Below are 13,514 nucleotides of genomic sequence, written 5' to 3'. Positions count from 1 at the left end.
ACACACACACACACACACACACACACACACACACACACACACACACGTCAGAGGGTCAATCAATAAACAAGTTTTAAGTACCAAGGATACAGAAAGAGCCAAAAGATGGTCCCTGCCCTCAAGGAGCTTACAATCTAATGGGGGAGGTAACAAAAAGACATGTACAAACAAACCTAGATATAGGATAAATAGGAAATAATTAACAGAGAGAAGACACTAGAATTAGGAGGGCCTGGGAAGGCTTTCTGTAGAAGGTGGGATTTTAGTTAATGTTTTTTGTGTATGTCGAGATCTTCTCTGGCCATCTGGTGTAGCCTATGGACCTTTTCTCAGAATAGTATTTTTAAATGCATGAAATAAAATAGATAGGATTGTGAAAGAAAACTGTAATGTTGTAATAGGTATCAAGAGATTGAAAAAACAAAAGATCATAGATCCCAGGTAAGAATCTCTGTCCAAGGGAAGTTGATAAGCCTCTCCTTTAGCCTACTCCCACATTTACTTCCCAGGTTTCATGCTCTCCTTTCTAATCCACACTTGATCTTCAGGGTAAACTGAAGTATTTCCTCCCAGACAAAAGTGTTGGTGGAAAGGGGAAAGGCAGGTAGGTGGCACAGTGGATAGAGTGCCAGGTTTAGCGTCAGGGAGACCTGAACTCAAATCCAGTCTCAGATACTAGCTATGTGATCCTGGGTAAGTAACTTAATCCCTCTTTGCCTCAGTTTCCCCATCTGTAAATGAGGAACATAACAGAACCTACCTCCCAGGATTGTTGTGAGGATCAATTAAGATAATAATTATAAATAATTATAAATTACCTCAGTGCCTGCCACATTGTAAGTATATATGTGTGTGTATATGTATACATATACATAAATATGTTAGTTATTAGTAGTAGTATTTAACCCTTATTTGCCTTAGTTTCCCCATCTGTAAAATGACAGTAATAATAGTACTTACCTTGCAGGGCTGTTGTGAAGATCAGATGAGATCATTGTAAAGCCCTTAGCACAGTGTCTGACACATAGTAAGCACCATATAAATTTTAGCTATTATTAACTATTTAACAAATGTGTATTAAATACCTCCTCTAGGCATTTTGTCTGGTACTGAGGATATAAAGACAGGACAAAATATTGAAGGCAGCCCTGCTCTCAAGGAGCTTACATCATCCTGGGGGCATATCCTATCTCACATTAGAGATGGCCCTAGCTTACTATGTTGGGGCAGCTAGGTGGTCCAGTGGATAGAATACCAGGCCTGGAATCAGGAATATCTGAGTTCAAATCTGGCCTCAGACACTTGGTAGCTGTGTGATCCTGGGCAAGTCACTAAACCCTGTTTGACTCAGTTTCCTTATCTGTAAAATGAGCTGGAGAAGGAAATGGCAAACCACTTTAGTATTTTTGCCAAGAAAACCCCAAAGAGTCAGACACCACTGAATGATGACAACCATGAGTGTATTACCTTTTCTTCCTTACCCTCAGTTCATGAATAATTTTACCTTCTTTTCATCTTAAGCCCAATACACAATTTTTGATTATTTTATTCTTCCCTATCATGTTTTCTATTGTTATCCTTTGCTATGTCACATTATAAGAGATTGGGAGTGGCCCAAGGTCTCACAGATAAGAACTTAAATGTCATTTTGCAAGTGAGGAAACAAATATATGGAGAGTTTAGTGACGCCCAAGACCCAGAGTGGGGAGAACTTTTCAGGCATGAGAATAAAGCCATGAAAAGTAGAAAGCATATAGTATTAGTGACCAGTGAGTAGTCCATTTCAGTTGAACCAGAATGCTATTGTAGAATGGTGATGAGAGATAAGGTCAGAAAGGCAGTTGGCAGAAAAATTGTTGGGGTCATTTGATGCCAGGCTAGGGAGTTTGGACTTTTTGAAATGAGGGGCTACTGAAGTTTATGAAGTACCTTGGAGAGCCAAGTTTTGCTAATTCTATCCCTGTATTATGGAGCCTTCCACCCTGGCTAACAGGCTAGTCCAGTCATTGAATACCATCTGTAGCCTCTGTCTTCCTACGTAGCCATCTGCTCTGGGCATATAAAGATGGCCAACTTAGCATTTTCAAGGGTGTGGAAAATACTGATGTTCTGTGAAAGCCCTACTGAACTGCTTTACTCATGTCTAATGTTCATTTCAATTACACTTTTCCTAGCATATGGAAAATGAAAATTATAGTTAAAAATGCCAAATCATCTGTTAGTAAACATGTTATTGTAGGAATGGTTTGAGAGGAATAAATACCAGTTAAGACTAGCCAGAACTTACCCAACACAACTAAAGGACAATCTCAAAAACTCCTTATCTTCTTCTTGACCCAGCAAGGCTGAGAATCAATAGGACTTCATTAAGGGGGAAAAAAAATTCCATGGTGAATCATCAACAACTCCAGTGAATTATCAGATCAACAACAATTTTGAGCCTGCAGCCATCTTTGATTTTGGATAAGACCCTCCTAAGCTATGGTGGTTTGGACTGTCTTAAAATATGTCAGGCAGGATTTTGATCTGGAAAAGATCTTAGAGACAATCTAATCCAATTCCTTAATTTTATTGGCAAGAAAACTAAGGCTCAAGAAGTTAAATGACTTACCCAGGGTCATACAAGTAGTAAGTAAAAGAATCATGGGGTGCATGGGATGTTCAAGAAGGACTGGCACCTTTCGTGTGAGGGCTTGCTGAATTCCTTTCAGGGCTGCTTATTCACTTTTACATGTCCACTCGTTAGCCATCTCTCACCTGTGGCTCCAAGAAGCTGTAGCCTGTGCTGTGGTCCCACCCCAATAAAACCATCTTGGCAGGGGGGCTAAGCTAGACTGAAGGTAACTGACAAGCCTCAGAACTAGAGCTGAGTTAGGGTGTCCACCCCAAGCACATGAAGATTTCCCCCAGGGGCATGGGCAGATGAGAACAATTTGTTCCAATGGCCATGAAGTAGGCAGGCCATCCATTGCCTCCTGGGCCGTCACTAGTTGTCCTGACTTTTGTCTTGCCACTGAATTTTGATGACTCTGGAAGAAAGAATGAGGCTGATAACTTTCTGCAGCTGTGCCTCACTTAAATCCAGTTCACGTACAGGTCAAGACATCACCCCGTGATGTTACTGATCCTCTTTAAAAATGAAGCATTAACAACAATAACAAAATAGTCATATTTAATTGTGGATAAGGTCATCATCAGGTATAGCTGGAGAAGAAATGCAAATCACTACAGCATTTTTGCCAAGAAAACCCCAAATGGGGTCACAAAGATTCAGACACAACTGAAAAATGACTGAATAACAATGACAAAGTCATAGTTGGTTGGACTGTCTTGATATGCATCAGGCAGGGTTATACGATTTTGAACTGGAAAAGACCTTAGAGGCAGTCTAATCCAATTCCGACATTTTATAGATAAAGAAACCAGGGCCCCAGGAAGTCAAGTGACTTACCCAGGGGCATACAAATAGGAGCAAAAGAGGTAGGATTTGAAACCAGGTCCTCTAACTCAAAATCTAGTACATTTTCCACTGTATTGTGCTTCTTCTAGAGAGATGTTTTACTACAGAGATTGGAGTGGGGGTGGGGGTGGGGAAGAGGAAAGAAGGTATACTAATGGACTTGAAGCCTCAATGGGATTCATTAGTATAATACAGCAGGCAAGAAAATTAATACAATCTTTACATATTTTTATTCTAAATATTTATTCAGAATTCTGAATTTCTACATTGTTACAATGTAATAAACTCCAAATAAAGTGAAAATTTCCATATGTAGAACAAAAGAGGGTTGTATATAAGACATCAAGTCTCTATTATGAAAAATTTGCTGTTCTTTTCAAGTATAAGACATTCAACATGCAACTTTCAAAGCTCTCCTGATTTTCTGGGATTCCTTATGGCCATCTTTCTTTTCTCTAATGTGATTTTTTTTGGGGGGGGAGGGGAATGCTTCAGTGACCAATGTTTCTTTCTTTACTTTGTTTTTGTTTTTTTGGAAGAAGGCAAGTCTACCCCTGTAGCAGCAAGCACCCTGGAGTCCCTAGGGTGGCTGCTCACACAGGTTCTTGGATCTGCTTTGTTAAAGGAAAGCAACTCAAAATGGGTTAACAAGCTTACTTTAATCAGTCAGACATATATCGTTTACCTTGTTCAGGAGAAAAGGTCAGCACCCTGAACCTCAAAGTATACAGGCATAATTATCAAGACAGAAACATCAAGTAGACAGATTTCCAAACTGTCCAACCATTACATCCATACCCAGTCAACATCTGGGTTTCCACATTCTGGGTTTTTCAAAGCCGGGGGACTCTCAACAACGGCTTCCCAGAATTCAGATCAAATCACAGAACACTTCTCAAAGTGAGTCCCAAAACAAAGCTACACATCAGGGCTTATATAGCCTTCTCCTGGCTCAGAGAATGTAACAACCTTATTGACCCACTGGCCAATCAAAAAGTATCTACCGAAAAACAAGCCTCCCACCCCAGGCTTCTGGTGCACTTCAGCCTAGGGGCAGGGAAGATCTTCCAAATTTGCATTCCCATTACAACCCCTAACTTCCCTCTTCCTCCTAGGCCATTCCTCCCTTCCTGTCCCCCACCAAAAAGAAAAAAGAAAAAGAAAACGCAGATAACAGACATAATGAAGCAAAAACCAAATCCCCACTTTGGTCATGTCCAAAAATGTATGCCATAATCATCTTGAGTCCGGCGCCTATCTGTTCGTTTATTGTTGTTGTTCAGTCTTGTTCAATTCTTCACGACTCTGTGGACCATGGCATGCTAATATTGCCCATGGGTTTTTCTTGGCAAAGACACTGGAGTGGCTTGAATTTCCATCTGCAATGTATTAACACAAACAAAAGTTAAAGTGATTTGCCCGAGATGACATAGCTAATAAGTGTCTGAGGTCATATTTGAACTCAGGTCTTCCTGACTCCAGGCCCAGTGCCCTATCCACTGAACCACCTAACTGACTCCTTGTTTGTTGGTCATTGTGTTTTACAAGCTAAGGAAATCTTAAGCTACATTAAGAGAGACATGGAATTCTGGAATAAGGAAGGTGGTAGTTTGATTTCTGCCGTAGTCTGGCAGCAGAATAGCAGCATTCCTATTCTAGGAACCATATTTTCAGGATGACATTAATGAGATGTAAAGTGTCCAAAGAAGGGTGACCAGGATGGTGAAGGATCTTCAGGTCATACATCATGAGGATCACTTTAAAGAATTAGGGATTTTTGGAACTTTGGAGAAGAGAAGACAGTAGGGACTTAATAATCACTCTTTTTCCCCCCAAGTATTTTAAGGGCTATTAAGTGGAAGAGTGATAAGTTTTCCTTGCTTGACCTCAGAGGCAAAAACTAGAAACAAATTTACCATCAACACTCCATAGTAGGTGCTCAACAAATATTTGCTGAATGAATCTACAAATAATGAAACTGTAAATCTCTGCTCTCCCTCTGTTCTTGAAGCAAATGCCCATCTACTGTTGGGAGAGAGCAGTGTCCTTCTAAGACCTGGGCATTCCCATTGTCTTCCTCTAAGTCGGTATCTGCCTCCCCTGGGTGAGTGAATAAGGGAACCCTGGCAATAGTCACAATCTGAAACAAAATGAAAACAGAACAGAACAAATAAGAACTCCATAGCTGCCTCCTTCATTCAGACAATAGAATGGTAGACTGTTTGAGCTAGAAGAAACCTGCCACAAAGCTGGCCTTACCCAGCCAGCCCTCTCCTTTTTACAGATGAGGAAGCCAGGATATTTGACCTTGGACAAGTCACTGCCACTCTCTGGACTTTTGTTTCTGGGTTTACAAAAATGAGAGGAGAAGGGCTAAAAGATCCATTTGGTTCTAGTTACAAAAGTCTGGTCCATAGGCTACTGCTTGAGGTCTTTGCCTAAAACCTTCAGGCAAAGGTGACTTCTTGGCCTGATATTCCTGGATCGTTGATTTGGTTCTTCACTTCCCCATAAGCATTTATCTATCAGCATTTTTCTTCTACATGACACATTCATGGCACTGCCCTGGGCTTTGATGCCATCTGAACTGGCTTAGTTGCATTCCCAGAGTTCTTATTGCCTCAGACAAGAAGCAGTGGACCAAAAACACCCAACATTGACTTGTGTCTCTGTGGACTAGAGCAATTACCCTGATTTAGGGAGAACAAGGGCTCCTGGCTGTTTGGCAATGAGTGGGCAGGTGGCTGATGGGGGGAGATGGAAGCAGTTCCATTTGGGGGTGGGGGAGATGTGCTGATGAGTATACTATGGTACAAAGAGTGTTTTCTGGTTTTGGAGATAGAGGACAACCTATGATTGGCTTGTATGACAGCTCCACCACTTATGTTGCTTGTGGAAACCATCTCTCCTCCCTGGGTCTCTGTTTTCTCGTCTGTAAAATGAGAGCATTGGATTAGATGACCTTTGTTCCACTAACTGATCAGTGCACAGAGGGTTGGACTTAGAGTCAGGAAGACTCGAATTCAAATCCTGACTCAGATACTTAATAGATGGATGGTGCTGGTCAATTAATTTAACCTGTCTCAGCCTCAGTTTCCTCATCTTTAAATTGGGGTGATAATAATAGCATCTACTTCTCAGGGTCATTGTGAGGATAAATTGAGAAGATGCGAAAAGTGCTTTGCAAACCTGAAAAATGCCAAATACATACTAGCTGTTGTTATTATTAGTAGTAATATTAATATCCCTTCCAGCTCTGGATCTGTGTTCCTATGATCTTTGGAGCCCTCAGATCCCTTTCAGATCTAAAACTGTGGTTCTATAATCTGAGGTTTATAAATATGTCATTCAATTGTGTCTGATTCTTTGTGACCCTGTTTGGGGTCTTCTTGGCAAAGATGCTAAGAGTAGTTTGACATTTCCTTCTCTAGGTCATTGTACAGATGAAGAAACTGAGGCCAACAGGGGTTATGCATATATGCATATATATGTATATATGTACCTCCAGTGACCCCCCAGGGTCATGGAGAGGAGCAAATGAAATAAAGAGAAGGGAAGAGAATAAGCATTAACATAACACCTACAACGTGTCAGACACTGCTAAGTGCTTTATGTCACAACAGCCCTAGGAGATAGATACTGTTATTATCTCCATTTTACAGTTGAGGAAGCTGAGGAAAACAGAGGTTAAGGGACTTGTTCAGGGTCACACAGCTAGTAAGTATCTGAGGCCAGATTTAATGTCAAGTCTTCCTGACCCCAGATCCTGCACTATATCTACTGCCCCACCTAGCTGGTTATAAAGTCCATGTAAACTTCAAGCTTCATATAACTACCAATAAATCAAAAGCTTTTATTGAGTGCCTACTGTATACCACTAATAGGCAACAAGATCATGTAGTGGCTAGTACACTGGGCATGGAATCAGGAAGACTCATCCTCATGAGTTCAAATCTGTCCCCAGACACTTACTAGCTGTGTGACCCTGGGCAAGTCATTTGACCTTGTTTGACTCAGTTTCCTCATCTATAAAATGAGATGGAGAGGGAAATGGCAAACCAGTCTAGTATCTTTGCCAAGAAAACCCCAGATAGGGTCGTGAAGCCTTGGACATGACTGAAACAAAACAACAACATGTGCAAGTAATAGCTTATTATAAATTGTTATTATAATTTTAACAATCTTTCCCTTGCCAAGTTGGGCCTGGATGTTTATTGTAATGTATTTTCATCTGGATACAAACATTAGGGATTGGAGAAGTGGAATGGTCAGTAAACAGCGAGATTTCCTTAGGGAACACCCTATGCCTATCTTAAAAGATGTGCACCACCCAACCAACTAACTTTAAGAAGGACTTTATAATCTTAGAATCATAGATTTTTAGGTCCAGAAGGGACCTTTGAGGCCATTACTCCAACTCTCTCATTTGACAGGTGAGGAAAGTAAGGTTCAGTGACTTAACCGGGGTCCCAGAGGTAGTAAATGTCAGAGCTAAGATTTGAACTCAGCCGCTAGGACTCTAGAGCCAAACCCCTTTCCACTGAATCACATCCTTGCCCTCTTCTTCTTTCAATACTGTCTCTCCCATCAGTATCTAAATTCATCGAGTTACCTCACTGCTTACAAATCAAGGTCAGAATGAATGTTTATTTCTTCCATCTTTTGGTGAGGTTTTTCAGACTCAGACCTTTGTAGGGGATCATGAAATAGCTGGGTCACTGGGTCTCATCCTCTCTTGTTCTGCTTAAATGTCAAACAATACAACTGAGGTCCGGGAGAATGAGCTTCATTTCCAGCTGACTTGTCAAGTACAGTTCCAAATGCTTAGCTAAGCACCCCTTTTGCCCCCAAAAAGTAAATCACTCTCCTCCCTAGGTTGAAACATTCTAGAGGCAAGAGTTAGTCTGGTGTTACCTATACAATCAAAGAACTGTATTCTGTGTTCAGTGTGTCTACAATCTATAAGAAACACAGCGAACTGACTGAAGAGAAATCTGTATTATATCAGAGAGCTTTCTATTCCACACAGGAAAAATATGGGCCAGTTTTTCTACAGTCACTGAAGTAGCAAGGTGGGGAGGCTAATATCAAGTACTGGATATGGAATCAGGAAGAACCGAGTTCAAATCTTCAGACCCTTACTAGCTATAGGACCTTGGTCAAATCACTTAACCCCCACTTGCCTCAGTTTCTTCCAGTGTAAAATAGGGATAATTATGGCACCTACCTCCCATGGTTGTTGTGAGGATCAAATGCGATAATAATTGTAAAGCACTTATAATGCCTGGCACATTGTAAGAGCTATATAAATATTAGCTGTTATCTACCTCCCAGAATTGTTGTAAGTGTCAAATGGAATATTTGAAAAATGCTTTGCAAACCTTAAAAGTGTTATATAAATGTTAGCTGTTGTTGTTGTTGCTGTTCAATATAAATGAAACTGTTATCATACCATTTATGGGATAAAATTGATGGATTTTTTTTTCCTTTCTTCTACAGCAATGAAGTCTGGGGGAACTCAACTAAAACTCATCATGACATTCCAGAATTATGGGCAAGCACTGTTCAAACCCATGAAGTAAGTGTAAGAGGTTTTGGTGTCTGGGTCTAGGGAATCCGTAATGGCTCCTACAGCTCATGGGGGCCAAACATGAACTATGTGTTTTCTAGGAAACATTATCATATTTAAAAGAGAGGTGCCCTGACTGGGCTTGCAACATTGTAACAATGGCAACTTGAAATCTTTCAGATCCTTTTCTTGGCTCTTTTCCCTCCTTTGGATACCTTTCATTTCCTTTGGGCTCTGCCGCACCCTTCCCCAGAGCCCTTGCCCATCCTCCATCTAAACCTCCCCGCAGAAGGAAAAGCACAAACTGAGAAGTCATCATTACCTTAGTAATTATAAAGGCATGCACATTTTATTTATTTATTTTTATATTTTATTTTCCCCCAATAAATGTAAAATGATTTTTAACATTCATTTCTTAAAACTTTGGGTTCCAAATTCTTTCCCCCTCATTGAGAAGGCAATATTTTGACACAGGTTATACCTGATGCACTTTTTTTTTCTTAAGAGAAGACCAAAAAGATGCACCCAAAAGAACAAATGTCTAATGGAAACACTTCCAGGCACTGGGTCTCCTAGGAATGGGGAGAAATTTTGACTTGTGGAACCTTCTGGTGTGATTCAAATAATGCCATGCAAGTATGTATTACCTCCTGTTCCCACCTTAAATCCTACCATTTTGAGTAAACTATGAAGGAGCCAGAGTTCCCCTCCGCCAGTGTTGCAGGGACTTTTGTCCCCTGATGCCTTTTCATGTCATCTTCTAGAAAGGAGACATTTCATTCCATTTAAGGCTCCTTTTCACAGATGATCCCATTTAGTTTTCCTTGGAGGGAGGCTTGCCATAGTAAGTTGCTAACCTCACAAAAGAGAGTTTTAGGCAGAAACTCTCAGGTAGATTTAACCTCAAGGACTGTATTTGATGCTCTTGGGCTTCACTTAATATGTCTTTGATTCAGTCTGACTTGTAATAAGAGGCAAGGTGACTAATCAGGTACTTGCATTATGAATTGAGCTTTGAAAATGGGTCTGAGTGACTGTTAAAAAAAAAAGGAAATCAGGAAAAGGGAGAGAAGCTGAGATTGTTAGAGGTTGTCAACAGAGAATGAAAATGAAAAAATTGGAGTGCTCACTTCATAAGGTTTAGTGAAGTCACTTGAGGCCACCAAATGTTTAATGAAACTACTTGATAGCTGTGTCAGGGGGATCAATGAAATCACATTCATTTCCTGTCTTTGTTTCTGCTGGGAGGTAGTTGAATTCATTACCTTGATGTGAGATAGTCTATACAGGATAAGGAAATTGTAGTTGGAGTGGTCTTTTCATGAAGTGGAGGGCTGAGCATTTATCCAAGATAAGTTGATCTTCTGAACTTTGTAGACAGCCAATGAGCCTCATTTAAGTCCTAAGTCCTTGTTTGTGTGTGTGTGTGTGTTTATCAAGGATTATGAATTTAGAGCCACAATGGACCTGAGAGGCCATCTGGTTTCAAAAGTAAGAAAATCAAGGCTTAGACAAGTGTTGTGGTTTGTCCAGTGTCACAGAAAAAGTGGTAATAAATGGCAGAGCAAGTTTGAATTAGTGACATCTGAGTAGCTGACTCCTTTTGGATAGCCTATCAATTAGGTATTTTTTGATAAATCTTAGATTTCTCAGCCTTTTTGCATTTATAGAGTGCTTTAACATTTTTATGTTATATCACTCAATCCTCATAAAAACCCTGGGATGTAAGTGGCATTTTATCCCCATCTTATTTTCTTTTTAATTTATTTGATGCAATCAGGGTTAAGTGACTTGCTAAGGGTCACACAACTAGTAAGTGTCTGAGGCTGCATTTGAACCCAGGTCCTCCTGATTCCAGGGCCAATGCTATATTTATTGCACCACCTAGATGCCCCATTCCCATTTTACAAATGAGGAAACAGATCTATAGAGATTAAGTGACTTGCCCAGGGTTGCAAAGTACCTGAGGGAGGCAGAATTTCAACTTAGATCTTACCCACTCCAAATCCAACAGTCTGGCCACTCCTTAACTTCTTTGAAATCCTTAAAGAAAAAGTTAAATTATTTTTAAATTTTTGTTGTTTTTTAGTATTTACCATCAGAGTGGTTTCTCTTAAAATATGTAACATTCATGCTTCTGAAAAATTCTGAATTGACGTAAATGTGGTTATTTTAAGTCCTTCTCATTATTATGACATTGTCATTTTGGAACTGCTAACGAGGTAAAATAAAGAGTTCGACATTTGCCTATCTACTGCATGCTGTCCAAAGATGGCAAGATGATGGATGGGCCTGGACATGCAGCCAGGTTCTCACACCAAGCAATTATGGGAATCTGTGGACAATAGCAGAAAATGACAATGTCTTCATTTCTCCTTCAGCGGGATTTCAAGGACATCACTGTAGGCTTCTTGGGACTGATTTACACTTCTCATCTTGGCATGCACATTTTTTGAAAACGTGGAAGAATATTTCTAAGCATGTTAAAAGCTACTTGGAGAGATATACATATTTTTAAAACTAACCATAGCCTGCTATACCATCCACAGTCTCTGCCACTCAGCTCATTCAGGCAAAATATCCTCTAAATAGGACTGATCCAGCTAAAGTATAGCTTTTTTTTTCTTCCCACTGATTTATTGTTATTTAAAACTAAGGACTAAGGGTGACCAATAAATCAAATAGGTGGCATAGTGTGATGAATAGGGTTTGGGAAATCTGGGTTTCTATACAGGCTTGGCTACTAAACAGCTGTAAGATCTTGGACAAATCTTTCTTTTTTTTTTTTTGAGTCTCAGTTTCCACCCTGGGTTTGGAGGGTATTGGAACTCCCCTGCTCTATACAACTTTTCCAGCCCAAATCCTATCTGGTAAGCTCATCAGGATGCCCTTCCCCCCTAAAAAACTTCTTGCTAGTGTTCCTTCTTTTTTCCCCCTTTCTATTCCTACCTCAGGGAGGAAGCCTATAGCTCCAGCCCCAACCTCCTTGCCTGGTGGGCATGTCTGCTCATGCTGCTTGAATGAGCAGAAACTCACCAAACTACAATCTTCCTGATAAGATAGAATATTCCTGGAATGGAATCATGGGGCTGGAAGAAGACCTAAGAGATCATCTGGTCAGAATTTTCTGTTCCCTGTCATTTTGCAGAAATGGAAACTGAGACCCAGAAAAGGGAAATAATTTGCCCAAGCCCATACAGGTCGTGTGGTACCAAGAAGAATTAAACCCAAGCCCTCCAGCCCAAATTCAATATTGTTTTCACCATGCCATATGATAATTAAGATGGGCACCCAAAAGATAATTAACAATTTAAGTCAGTAGCAATTTATCAAATTCCTTAAAACATTAATCTCCTATTATGTAGCAGGTGCTTCTCTTGATGACTGGTGATACAAATACCAAGAATGAAACTCCCTCCTCACAAAGAGAATAATGTAGTAAGAGTGAGGACAGTAATATGTGTTAGAGGTGGTATATGGTGGTCTAGTCATGGAACCTTTATGGGAGAGCCAAGATTGAGTTCCATCTTGAAGGACAGCTAGAATTATAGATGGCAGAAAGGAGCAAGGAGGGTATTGCAGGTTGGGACAAGGCTAGACATGGAAGCGGGACAGCCCAAGTCAAGTTTAGGCAGGGCTGTGCTGGTAAATGTTTAACAACCCCCTCTTATATGTGAGGGGAATGTATACACTACTACACTTTTAAATTTAATCTGCCTTATTAACATTTTCCCCATCATTTTTTTAAGTCCAGTAAAAAAAAAAAAACAATGAATCAACACCGTTTTTACAGAATTTGTCGATTTCTGAGGTGTGAATGCTCACACTGAAAATTTGACAATTGGTTTGAGCTGGTTCCAGCACCCTTATGCATTTAAAGTAAAATAAGAAGGCTTAGTGGATTTAGAATGGCTTTCTTTTCTGGGTTTCTAATAACTATACAGTATATGTAATTATAAATTAATATTAATTTAGATTTATAGAGTATGTTTTCTGCCAGTCTGAATAGATGAGACAACACTAGACAGAGAGGGAGAGTATATAAAGACAGAGAAGTGTGTAGAAACCTAGAGTTAGAACGCCTGACTACTCAACCAATTTTTTCTGCTTACTTTTTCTCTGTGAATTTGGACAAATCACTTAACCTCTGGGCTTCATGTTAAAATTCATCAAGTATTTATTCCTTTCTGTCTGAACAATGAGGTCGATGGGTCAGATGACCTCTTTCAGGCCTAAGTCTCTTAAGAGGGAGCAAATAATATAGCAGATTCCAAGTTAATGTTGGTCAGGAAGGATTTGCTTGGATATCCAATGCAAAATAACCTTTAGTTACCTTTTAGAAGTTAATCATTATCCCTTTAATCATGTTTGGTCGCTTTCAGATTTCAAATTTGCTTCTCAGAACATTAGATGGAAAACAAACATTTAATGCATCAAGGCTGTTGGCTATCCCTGTGTTCTGCTGTCATCAGCACACTGTGTCTG

The 13,514-nt window shown here is 40.0% G+C and overlaps 1 protein-coding gene and 1 long non-coding RNA gene across 2 annotated transcripts in view; one reads left to right on the top strand and one right to left on the bottom strand.

Annotated features, from left to right (window-relative positions):
- Positions 1-13,514, top strand: part of FAM20C (FAM20C golgi associated secretory pathway kinase) — a 144,052-nt gene that overhangs the window by 28,857 nt on the left and 101,681 nt on the right. Inside the window, exon 4 of the mRNA XM_069084875.1 lies at positions 8,960-9,038. Coding sequence (XP_068940976.1) covers positions 8,960-9,038 — 79 coding nt within the window. The remainder of the gene's footprint in view (positions 1-8,959; positions 9,039-13,514) is intronic.
- Positions 4,101-13,514, bottom strand: part of LOC138158722 (uncharacterized) — a 17,530-nt gene continuing 8,116 nt past the window's right edge. Inside the window, exons 2-3 of the long non-coding RNA XR_011167716.1 lie at positions 11,026-11,072; positions 4,101-4,839 (exon numbers count right to left, since the gene is read on the bottom strand). This is a non-coding gene — a long non-coding RNA (uncharacterized lncRNA). The remainder of the gene's footprint in view (positions 4,840-11,025; positions 11,073-13,514) is intronic.

This window comes from Petaurus breviceps, unplaced genomic scaffold (assembly GCF_028583685.1).
Source record: "Petaurus breviceps papuanus isolate PSGF00001 unplaced genomic scaffold, PetGlider_PUasm1.0 175, whole genome shotgun sequence".
Classification (NCBI taxonomy): domain Eukaryota; kingdom Metazoa; phylum Chordata; class Mammalia; order Diprotodontia; family Petauridae; genus Petaurus; species Petaurus breviceps.
Note: the sequence above shows the minus strand (reverse complement) of the source record. Positions and strands in the feature narration are given on the sequence as shown.